This window comes from Cryptomeria japonica, chromosome 3, assembly GCF_030272615.1.
Source record: "Cryptomeria japonica chromosome 3, Sugi_1.0, whole genome shotgun sequence".
Classification (NCBI taxonomy): Eukaryota; Viridiplantae; Streptophyta; class Pinopsida; order Cupressales; family Cupressaceae; genus Cryptomeria; species Cryptomeria japonica.
In genome coordinates this window covers 420,137,898-420,150,700 of record NC_081407.1, presented here as the reverse complement: position 1 = coordinate 420,150,700, position 12,803 = coordinate 420,137,898, and the positions used below count along the sequence as shown (strand labels likewise).

The 12,803-nt window shown below is 38.3% G+C and overlaps 1 protein-coding gene across 2 annotated transcripts in view; it reads left to right on the top strand.

The window, feature by feature from the left end:
* The window catches only part of LOC131070452 (pentatricopeptide repeat-containing protein At1g74850, chloroplastic), a 52,831-nt gene extending 44,153 nt beyond the window's left edge, over positions 1-8,678 (top strand). The window contains exons 3-6 of one of the 2 annotated variants that reach the window (XR_009112328.2): positions 6,820-7,134; positions 7,347-7,454; positions 7,566-8,011; positions 8,227-8,678. Coding sequence is in view for 1 of the 2 variants with exons in the window: in XM_058006007.2 (XP_057861990.1) it covers positions 6,820-7,134; positions 7,347-7,454; positions 7,566-7,878 (736 nt within the window). In the remaining variant the exon portion in view is untranslated. Of the gene's footprint in view, positions 1-6,819; positions 7,135-7,346; positions 7,455-7,565 lie in introns of both variants that reach the window. The other variant, XM_058006007.2, reaches the window with a different exon arrangement.
* The last annotated feature ends 4,125 nt before the right edge of the window (positions 8,679-12,803 follow it).

The window sequence follows — 12,803 nt, the reverse complement described above, 5'->3', positions numbered from 1 at the left end:
GTACGGCTCATGGATCATCCAGTTCCCAAGGTTCACTTACATCTGGCTTCAAGGATTCTCTTCTCATCCGTATAGGCTCCCGAGGTACTTGACTGATAAGATGGTATTGCTCGAAGTGACAAGGCAATTGGCAATTTATGACAAAATCCAAAAAAAGGAAGGTGGAATCGAGTTTCCAATCATAATGGGAGATTCTGATGAAGTATGCCGCCCATCACTCTCAGCAACGGAAAAGTCAGTAGAGGAACTATAGTTCTACCACCTCACATATCACATAGCTAGGTCAGATTTTGATCCTTATGATAGAATAAATATGGTAGCTGGCGTAAGGCATAGGCACAAGATGCAACTCGAGGAGTATTGGGATAATGCTAAGGATGAATATGAGGTCAGGAAAAGAATGTTTTCCAAGATACCCCTCAAGATGATAAGGATATGTGAACTCTTCCTAGTGCTAGACTAGGTGGAAGAAGATGTGAATAATGTTCACCCTGATTTTGAGAAAGAGAAAGGCAAGCCAATCCTAGGACCTAATTGGTCTGAGCTAGAGATTGTTGATCTTGACACGCTGAGCAGGCCAGTTACAAAATTGCACAAGATTTTGGGTGGAGCATCAAATCAACAAACTAAAAACAAAGAATGCTCGCTTGACTTATGATCTGATGGGAGATCTAGAATCACAGGATGAAGCAACTGAGGAATCATCAATAATTGAGGCCAAAGTAGGAACAAATCCACAAGGAAAAGCAGAGCGTGGAAAAGAGAAGAACATTGTCCGAGATTCACAATCTAAGAAAAGGCATGATGTCCCGAGAGAAGAACCACAACAGAAAAGGTAGAGATGGCAATTCCTCAAGTGTGCAAGAAGTTGAAGTTGACCTCTACACAAGAGGGATAACTAGATTTAGCACAAGGAATGAGTCACAAGAAGAGGGCCAAATGACTCCAAAAGCACAAGATGCAAAAAGTGTCAATGCTTCTAGAGAGTTTACTCAGAAAAGGAATGAAGAACAAGAACTCTCTCCAGATACAGGTCTTCATATCGAGAAATGTTTCAAAATAGTAGCAGTTGGAGACTTGAGAAATCTTGATGAAGAATTCCATGAGGAAATAACGTAGGAGAAAGAACAACTAGAAATGCAAGATCAACAATCAGTCACTCCAGAATGGGTAAGGGAAAGGATGAGAGAGGATCCCATGGAAGAAATTGATCCCACACTTGGGTTGGAGGAATTTCTAAATCAAATAAATAAGCCAATAGAGAAGAAGGCAAAGAAATTCTCCAAGATCACCAAGAACGAATTAGGTTCTAGAATTCTACATGTGGTAGTGCCAAAGACTGACAAAGCTAGGGATGAAATCACTCCAGAAGAATATGATGTAACGAAGTCGATGTAGGACATGCAACCAAGGCACATGTAATAGAAGATTTTGATGATTCCATTCAAGCATTGAAAGAGAAGATGAAGAAGATGGAAGAGAAATACAAGAGATTGAAAAGCGAGAACAAAGCTTTGTGTGGGTATGTGCAACGCCTAATGTAGCCAGTTAGGGAGGAAGATCAGGCATTTGTTCCTCCTACAACTCTTCCAAAGGAATCAATTGATGGCCTTGAAGAAATGAGGAAGATAACCCAAGGCACTAAGAAGTGGGTGAAGAACGTTTACACTGCCACATGTAAGTTAATTGAGGATTTGGTTCAGATGTATGGGAGTCATAGCTACTCTTGATAGAATACAAAATGTAGATCAGGCATGGGAAGATATGCACATTTACCTTTACACATGAGGGATAACTAGATTTAGCACAAGGAATGAGTCACAAGAAGAGGGCCAAATGACTCCAAAAGCACAAGATACAAAAAGTGTCAATGCTTCTAGAGAGTTTACTCAACAAAGGAATGAAGAACAAGAACTCCCTCCAGATACAGATTTTCATATCTAGGAATGTTTCAAAATAGTAGCAGTTGGAGATTTGAGAAATCTTGAAGAAGAATTCCATGAGGAAATAATGCAGGAGAAAGAACAACTATAAATGCAAGATCAACAATCAGTTGCTCCAGAATGGGTAATAGAAAGGATGAGAGAGGATCCCATAGAATAAATTGATCCAGCGCTTGAGTTGGAGGAATTTCTAAATCGAATAAATAAGCCAATAGAGAAGGAGGCAAAGAAATTCTCCAAGATCACCAAGAATGAATCAGGATCCAAAATTCTACATGTGGTAGTGCCAAAGACTGACAAAGCTAGGAATGAAATCACTCCAGAAGAATATGATGTAACGACAGTCGATCTAGGACATGCAACCAAGGCACAGGTAATAGAAGATTTTGATGATTCCATTCAGACATTGAAAGAGAAGATGGAAGAGAAATACAAGAGATTGAAAAGCGAGAACAAAGCTTTGTGTGGGTATGTGCAATACCTAATGTAGCCAGTTAGGTAGGAAGATTAGGCATTTGTTCCTCCTACAACTCTTCCAAAGGAATCAATTAATGGCCTTGAAGAGATGAGGAAGATCACCCAAGGCACTAAGAAGTGGGTGAAGAACGTTTATACTGCCACATGTAAGTTCATTAAGGATTTGGATCAGATGTATGGGAGAGTCATAGCTATTCTTGATAGAATACAAAATGTAGATTAGGCATGGGAAGATATGCACATTTACCAGGATAAGACCATTCTACGCTTGGAAGCATTGATTGAAATTCCCAAGCAAGCATTGATAGATTGTGAAGTCATAAGGGAAAATGAAGCATATGACTTCCCTCGGTGGTATTGTGTAGTCAGCTTGATTGAGGAAAGCAATTAAGAACATTCAGGAAGGAATCCTCAATACAGTTGAGGCATTGTTTACAAAGAGATCGACCGATGAGGAGTTGGCAGTGGATAATTTGAGAAATAGGCTGGAGGAATTCTTTTACATAGAATCTTTCTTAGAGGATGATTTGGAGAACATTTCCATATTCTCAAGCATCACACGTAGAACTCAGGAGGCAATGTTAGGATGGGAAATTTTTTTCTGCAGGTGTGAAAAGGATGTGGCCATTATGAAGTTCAAACTCAAGACTACGCCAAGTGTCTTTGTGGGCAAGCTCAAAATAGTTATGACCCAATTCATTGCATTTGCCGCTAGAGAGGGGGATAGTGGACACACTATTTTAGGCAATGAGTTATTGAATGCCTAGTCGGCGTATTGTTCCCTCATTAATTACTAGATCCACTACCTTGCACCACAAGGGGTATTCTTAGTCAAACCCTAATTAGGGTTTGCATGGTGTAATCTCGGCCCTTGATTCCGTTTAAATCGTGGTCATTCATTGTCTTTTTTGAGGCCTATAAAAGGGGTTCACCCCCTTCATTTGTAATAAGGGAGACTTTTGTGAAATTACTGCCAGAAACTACCATAATAAAAAAATGTAGCTCATTGAAGTTTAGGTGATTATTGTATTGTTTTGGGAGTTTGCATGGTTTCCTCTTTTTCGAATAGATTTGATTTGCTTTCAAATTGTTAGATGAAGTACTTTGATTTTGATGGAGAATGCGATGGTGTTTGATGAATTTCCATGGCTCATACTTTTTGCATCTTATTGATTATAAGTTGCAGTATAAAGTTAGCTCGAGCCCCCTTTTTATGGATGCTTAACTTCAATCGTTGAATGTTCATTGTTCATTATGATGGTGTTCATTATGATATGAAAATCCTATGCATTACCCTTGGAAGATTGCACCAGTCCTTGTGTAGTTGTAGTTGATCTTGGCAAAGTAGAACTTGGTTTGTTTGGAATTCGTCCATCAAAGCACTATCCATTGTCATCATTGTCCTTAGGAGTAGAATAGAATCTCTCAACCCTTACTCTTTTTTACTTTCAGCATATTTCGTTGGAACATTTCAAAAGCACTTCTCACTGCCATATCATTAGCAATATTTCCTTGGAACCCAAATTTGTTTAAGTCTTCTTAAAAGATCGATTCACCCCACGTAAGTCCCACTCAAATTACCAGCATACATCAAGCCAAATGAGCTCATATCCAACATAAAGTCGCATGTTCGCAGTAGGAACCTTGGAGTCACTTGTACGATCTTTGCAATCTTAGCATACGAGGGGTCTTTGCTCAAGAGAGGATAGAGTGTCCTTTGGCACTTTATTCTGTGTTGGTGTGGTCATAAAACACCCATCAACAGGAAGGATCATGATCTCATTACAAAAATATATGGGAGAAGAGGAACTAAAAAATCATTTGACTCCCAATAAATAAGGGTAAATCACCTGATCCAGATAGATTCTCTGCTCTATTCCACCAGACTTTCTTGGATGTCATCAAGGAAGAGATTAAAAATAGTAGAGGAATCTTGAAGAAACATTTTCATGCTGACTAAGATGAATGCCATAAATCTGGTTCTCATACCACAAGGTAACTTAAGCAACCTTATCACTTTGCGATATGTTATACCAAATTATTGCCAAGCTCATAGGTAGTCCACTGAAAACCTTCCAAAATTGATATAAAAAAATCAATCAACATTTCTCCTAGACAGACAAATTTCATGTCCAACAGTAGCACTCTGCCAAAACTCAGTAATTACCATCCAACAGTAGCACTCTGCCAAAACTCAAGAAATTTCATGTCTATTCATGGAATTGGATGTCGTAAGCCTTTAGCAGGTCTAATGTGTCTCTAATATACAAAAAACTGAAAGCAATTGATTTCATTGACAAAGTCATTGAATGGAATCAATGGATACAGAACTGTTTCTCAACTCCCACCTTCAGAATCTGAATAAATGGGCACCCAGGCAATAGGTTCATATCTTCTTGAGGCCTAATAAGAGGAGACCTACCTACGTACCTTATATCTTTATTACAATGAGCAAAAACTGTCTAAGACTTCTTGAAGGAGAAAAGGGGGAAGGTAAAAATATATGGGCTTCTGATCAGTGGAGAACAAAGATATATAGGTTACCAATTTGTAGATGACACAATTCTATGTTCAAGTCTAATTGTGAAAAAATTCAACAACATAAGACAGAAAATAGATTGGTTTAAATCTACCTTAATCTTGACATGTATTCATATCTCCTTCATTTTGGATAAAATAAAATATAGTGACGCATCACTGGCATATTGCACTATACCATCAACTCATGCCTTCCTCAATTGACGAGGCAGGACATATAATACTCATTGGAATCATACAAGTTCTGCATGGGGGATTCCTAATGTCAGATCAATTGATAAGACATGATGGATTGGTCCATCAATTTGCCACAACTGGCTTCAGAATGATCATCCTATACTCTTTCACCCAACAAATATGAACTTTTCTTGTAAGCAAATATGTTCATCAGTCGATTCAAAAATAGAGGCTGGATTTACTTGCACCCCTTGATAAATTCTGTTCTCCCAAAATCCAGGATCACATAATGCGAAAAAATTGGCAAATTCTGCATGTTTATAAATACGATTTCTTTTCAGTCATACCCAAAACCCAATGAACTCCACCTCCTGAGAGTTGGATGAAAGTCAATTTTGATGGGTCTGGAAAAACCAATCCTGAGCAAGCATAAATTGGAGGAGCTTTCAGAGACTCATTCTGTTCCTTTCCTTCAGGAAACTTTTGGGTATTTAAATTCGTAATACAACAGGGCTACATGCAATGAAAGTGGGAATTGGGTTATCATGCAACTGTCAAAGACACAAACCAGTAAGCTGGCAGTACAAGGGGATAAAAAAATAGATAGAAACAAAACGTGAAGGCTTGCATATTTAATCAGAACCAGTCAATTTGGAAGATGTATCCTATTCTGTATCACATCAAATAACTTCAACAATTCTAAAAACAATATTCCCAAGTGGTCTACAACCACCTCCCTCAAGACTTCACTCTCCTTGATGCCAAAATGCCTCAAAGCAAGAACTCACTAATCCAGATTTCTTTAGAAATAATCAATGATAGTTTACAGGGCCTCATCTATGTAGTGGAGACAATGTGGAGATGACCAGGAAATACAAAATAAAATTATAAATGTATTAGCCTGTGTTTAACCAATGTTCTCTATCTCAGAAAGAATCGATTGCCATCTCTTTGCCTCAAAAAGCAAGTAGAATATCCGCATATTCCAAGGCTAAGCTATTAAATCCTTCATAATGTAACTGAAGCAATTCATCACAACTGGTAAGGCAAGAAGGCAATTGGTAGATGTCATCCATCAGAAAAAGGGCCTTCAAATAAGAAACACTGTGGCCTCTACACATTCATCCACCTAACACCAGTGTTCCGATATTCGCATCCACTCTTAGAAAGTTAGAGGTACACCATTTCTATGCTTGTAGCTCTCATGAAAGGAAAACGAAAGACAGTGTAAAGTGTAAAAGTATATAGAAAAGCTTTCCTCTAGTTCTCTTTGTTATATCGGCTCTTATTGTATTTTGTATGAATATTTTACACTGTACCCAGAGATTCTTCTGAGGCGTCAGCTCTGGGTTTTTTGTAATTCCATCTTTATTTAATACAGTTTAGCTTTTATCAAAAAAAATAAAAAATGGATTGCTGGTAGTAAAATAATAAAAAAGTCTTTCAAAGGTGTATTTGCAAGTACTAAATGTGAATGCTGTATATGACTGATGCCTGAAATTCTTCTTGTGCTTGCTCATGTAATAAATTGATGCTTATTTTTCTGCAATAAATTTCAAACTAAATGTTCTGTAAGATTATGATCAAGTTTGTTTCATAAATTAGAAATTGATATACCCATGCTAGACGTCAGGCAGCCATTTGCTCTTGCTTCTTGTATTGAACTCTTTTGTGTGATGTTCAGATGGGATGATGCTTATGAATTACTGGAAGAAATGCAGACACCTAGGGTACCAAATTCTCTAAGAGTGTTCGGGGCAATGATCAAGGGTGATTATGATGATGACTCAAACTGGCAAGTGGTTGAATATTTGTTTGATACTTTAAAAACAGAAGGTCTTGGAGTAGCCATGGTGTTCTACAATGCAGTCTTGGATGCATTGTGGTGGTTGGGTCAAAAAGCTAGAGCTGCTAAAGTACTTGAAGAAGCAAGAAAGCGCAGAGTTTTCACAGAAGTATTTCGGAAAACCAAGTTGGTATCTTCAGTAGATGTGCATAGGTTGGTTGTTCACTTTTTCTTTTGTTTAATGGGAACGTGTTTGCCTTTCTTCTATTTGCCCTGTTTAACTTTTATTACAAGTTGGCTTTTCATCTTTTTTGTAAGATTTTTATTTTAAATACCGTGATTTAACAATTTCATTATAATAAAGGCTGGTTGTCATCTTTCGTGTTTATATTAATACAATCCTCTCCTTTTGTCTGTTTGTTCAGAATGTCTGTGGGTGCTGCATTGACATCCGTCTCAATTTGGCTAACTGATACCCATAGATTGGCTACCAATAGAGAGAATATTTCTCAGCTTGCCAGCATAATCACTGTGTAAGAGTTGTTGTAGCTTATTGCTTTTGTTAGGCTGTGGCTTTGTGCTCTTTTTTTTCGGGATATCTTTTAATTGCAGTTTCCCCTAAAGTCTATCTGTTTTTGTTTCAGAAGAGGTGAACTAGAACAAAATAAGGGTGCAAAGCAGTTTCCTGTTGCAAAGGCAGTCTTTTCATTTCTCCAGGACATAAAAGCACCATTCAGCTATGTAGCATGGAGCAAGGGACGCATAATATGTAATAAGACTCAATTACAGCGATGGATTTTAAAGTCACACATGATTGAATCCATTGCTCTTGTAAATTTATTGCTTCCAGCCCCTTGTACAAGAATAGACAGTATGCATATACAGGAAGGAGAGAATGAAAATTATGGTGAAGTTGAAAGGAAGGAGGCCATAAGCAAAGAATTGACATCAGTTTAGATTTCCAAAATGTTACATTCAAGTTACCATGTAAATCAAAGTGCCTGCCACCCACAACAAAAATTTGGTCCCTGTTTCTGAATTTAACTGATGCTCATAGCTGATCTCAGTATTGGTACTTGCCATTCCCAAGGTATATGATTGAAGTAATAGAAGATATTGCCCTAACAATCAAGATGTGATCTGCTGGAGGAAGTCACACAGGAATTATGCTTTTAATCGTAGTTGTTTCTTTACGTATATCAGAGACTCTGGATTCAAGCATGTTGGCACTGGCAATGTAAATTATGATTTTTACATGCAGAAGCATACTGACCAGAATTACTGTGATCTGATGATGTGCTCCAGGTAGGTGCATTGAAACTAAGGTGATGTGACCTGATGATTTTCACATGCAGAAGAATTATCACCTGAGGTATTGTGTTGTGATATGTTCACCATTTAGGTTTAGGAGTTGGGAGACAAATTATTAACTCGCACATCCCTCAGGAATTGGGAAATAAATTTGTTAAATTGTACCAACATTAGGAGTTTGGAAACAAATTGTAAACATGTATCACAATTATCATTCAATTCCATCTCCATTATCAAAATTCCGATCATTCTCTTCTTGATTATTTTCGTCATTTTTTATAGATTGCCCACTGCCATGAGCATGTTAGCTGCAAAAGGGAATAAAACCATCAGGATTGTTTAATATTCTTTAAATTTATTCTGTCTTGAATGGCATGCTCTTGTTGCCATCGAATTGAATTGTAATTTCCATTATGAACATTAATAAGATCATACTGTGGCCAGAGCATTGTGACCCAATGGAGCTGCAACAGGCAGTGGACAGTGACTCTAGCAACATTAGCCTTTGGAACTGTTACAGGTTTATTGAGGAAGGTTCCTGACAACTTATAATGTATGGAGAATGATATTTTATTGGAATTTTATATCTATTAGTTTTGCAATTTACTAAGGTTATATTGTTTTAGTCAGATGGAGCTAACTGATCCACTAATTGATGGTTCAACTCTTGACCTCTTAGACTAGTTGACTCATCCCTTGATTGAAAGTGATTGTGAGTTAAAACTTATGACCTTTGGGCATGTCATCTCCTCAAGTCATGCATCAAGGAGTATTTTCTATTGTAACTTTTTTCATTCACCGAGATCTAGGCTCATTTGATTGGTTTCCCCTTGAATCTTACAGTCTTAGAGTTTTGTTGGTGTTTGTAGCTTGTTTGTGTCCATTGAGGAGTAAAAGGTTCATCTGTAATTTTGCATCAAAAGCTTCATTTTGGTGATTCTTGGGTTAGATTAGAGTCCATCGTGGCATCTAGAGCAGTCAAAAATTTAATGTTTTATTGGAATTTTATATCTATTAGTTTTACAATTTACTAAGGTTATATTGTTTTAGTCAGATGGAGCTAACTGATCCACTAATTGATAGTTCAACTCTTGACCTCTTAGACTAGTTGACTCATCTCTTGATAGAAAGTGATTGTGAGTTAAAACTTATGACCTTTGGGCATGTTATCTCCTTAAGTCATGCATCAAGGAGGTCTGTTTTTATGTGGATTGATTTGATTATTAATTTCCTTTATTTTGGAAACAATTGGTGGATACAATGGATAACTGAGAGGGGGGTGAATCAATGATTTAAACACTTTTTCTTCAACAGGGATATATCGGTACAATATAAAACAAGCTGAGTGCTAACCGGTAGCTCAAACAGTGCAAACTAAGTGTGTGAAAGGATTTGCTATTACATCAACATAACTCATACACAAGAATGCATCACATAGCACCAAATATACGAAGAAAACCCAATGTAGGAAAAACCTCAATGAGAATAGCTGTTAGAGATCTTCTGCTCCAATCGAGCCTCACAATGTAAAAGCTCTGATTACAAGTTTAGGGCACCAACCCAAGGAGCACCAACCCTTGATTTATGAGCACCAACCCCTGCATAATTTATAGGCTACAACCTAAAGGAGCTACAACCCCTGCACTAAGCACCTACTTAGTGAAAACAATGTTAAAACTTAGTTATACAAATGAGATCCTTGCTGTAAATGAAGTTTTGCAACCCTTCAAAGTTCTGCACTACCGGTTTCTAACTTACTGGTTTGTATCAGCTCAATACACACTGCAACTTAGCCTTTCTGTTGGTTCTAACTTTGCTTAATCTACTCTCCCTTTGTTCTGCTGAATTCAAATCACACTTGATTACTCTCTATCAGATATTGCTTCCTTCAGTTTTTCACCTCTGCATTCTATGCTCACTCCACCGGTTTGTTCCTTACATCGGTTTACCTTGCTTCTCCTTACCGATACAGTCTTCACTCATAAACACTTAAGGTGTTTATCTCTTCGGCTCTCAGACAACAATTTCACTCTCCTTCTCTCTTTAGCAGCAACACTATCTGTCTTGGGTCGCCATATTTAAATTGAAGCTTTTCTGCCAAAAAAAAATTCAAACAGAGGGTGGCTAGGGTTTTCTTCTACCGACCAAATCGGCATCCAATCTAATTCGATCTGCCTTGGATTGCACACCTGCATTGGAGAAATGAACCATCACGCGTTTTCCATTTGTCCAAAGTATATTTGCCAAAAATAGCAATCTCGACCATGATTTTTGGCCTTGAAATCTGTCGACTCATTTATGACTCAGTTGTTTCCTTCTCGAGGTCCTCTTGCAATCCGATTGCCTTGCTTCGATCCAGACACCAATAACTCCTTGATTTTTCTCTGTCATTCATTCTTCCTCGAGCCACATCAATCCATTATCGACCAGTGATTTGTGGTTGTTTCATTAATGTCGACTAACTATTCCAACAACCATGTCGATGGAAACTTCACCGACCTCTGCATGCTTGCCACCTCAGCTCCACATGGCATCACATCTACATACATTTAGCTCACCGACACAATGTCGGTTTAAACTTGAACATTCAACAAACTCATACCTGCACAAGCCCTTACTGGTGAGACCACCTCCTTCTGCTAACCGGTAGTGCACACTACATCGGTAGCACATCTTCACCTCCAGTAGTTTGTGATCTCTTTGTCACTCTGCCTCTTTATCACAAACATTATCACAAGCAAACAACCAACCTTTATACCGGTTACAACTTGTCATGCCAACACACAACTTCATATCACCTCTTACCGGTGATGTTACTAACAATCTCAATACTTACTTGTCTTCCACCATGCCGGTTGACAAGTCGTCATGTTAATCTTCCTTATGCCGGTTCAATCTTCTTCATACCGAGTGACATACCTTTATCGGTAGTCTGCAATACCGGTTGACATCAATGACAATTCAATGTCAACAATCTCCCCCTTTGGCGTTCATGTCAACATTGTCTGTTCTGGTTTCTCTCCCCCTTCGACAACAATGGCAAAAGGGAACCTTAGTTTAACACCAATAATATCTCCCTTGAGTACACCCGATTAGGACACAATCTCCCCTTGTGTCCATGCTTCATGATATAAGAGTCGTAAGATAGTAACAATGGTTGACTCCCCCTGAATCATACATCCTCCTATGCACTTAAGTGTTGCTAGATGGTGGGACAACTCCCATCTTTTGTCTCAAGTACTCAATTGGGCCCAAAGGAAGTGGCTTGGTAAATATGTTAGCAATCTGCTCACCAGTAGGAACATATTCAACAATGACTTCCTTGTCAGCCACCTTCTCCTTCAAGAAGTGATACTTGATTGCAATGTGTTTTATTCTTGAGTGCATTACTGGATTCTTGGAGATGTTGATCACACTTGAGTTATTACACCGGATTGGAATAGGATCCGATATCTCCACCTGTATGTCCTTCAATGTCTACTTCATCCATAGCACTTGTGAACAACATGTAGCAACAACTATATACTTAGCCTCAGCAGTGGATAATGACACTGAGTCTTGCTTCTTGTTGTGCCATGATACTAATTGGTCACCTAAGTAGAAAGCACCTCCACTTGTACTTTTCTGGTCATCAATATTTCTTGCCCAATTTGCATCAGTATAAGCTTGCAAAGAGAAGTCTCCTTTCTTTGGATACCACAGGCCATAGCTGATAGTTCCTTGCAAATATCTGAAGATTCTTCTGACTGCATTTAGGTGAGACTGTTTAGGAGTAGCTTGGAATCTTGCTACCATGCAAACAACTTGTACAATATCCGGTCTAGATGCTATTAAATACAACAGATTACCACTCATAGACCTATATAGTGTTTGCTCAACTTTCGGTGACTCATCTAGTTTGCTCAATTTACAACCGGTAACCATGGGAGTACTTACCAGTTTGCTGTCCTCCATTTGAAATTTCTTCAGCATGTCTTTCGCATACTTTGTTTGGGAGATGAAAATTCCTTTCTCCTGCTGTGAGATCTGCAAACCAAGAAAATAGGACAAATCACCTAGCATGGACATCTCAAATTCTGTCTTCATCTGATCTGCAAATTCTTTGCACTTGATGTCCTTGTCTCCACCAAAGATAATATCATCCACATATACAACTACTATAATCATGTGATGTCCATTTACCTTGACATACAAATTACTGTTTGCATTCCCTTTGTGGAAGCTGTGCTCCTTCAAGTATTTATTCCAATCGGGAATACCATGCTCTGAGAGCCTGCTTCAAGCCATACAAGACTTTCTTCAACCGACATACAAAACTCTCATTATCATATAAAAGATAACCCTCCGGTTGTTCATACCTCTTCTTCAAGGTTACCATTCAAAAATGCAGATTTGACGTCCATCTAGTAGACCTTGTAACCTTTATAGGCAGAGAAAGCTAAAAATATTCTTATTGCCTCTAACCTAGCAATCGGTGCAAAGGTTTCTTCGAAGTCAATACCTTCCACTTGAGCATACCCTTTGCAAACTAACCTTGCTTTATGCCGGATTATCTTGCCTTCCTCATTCAT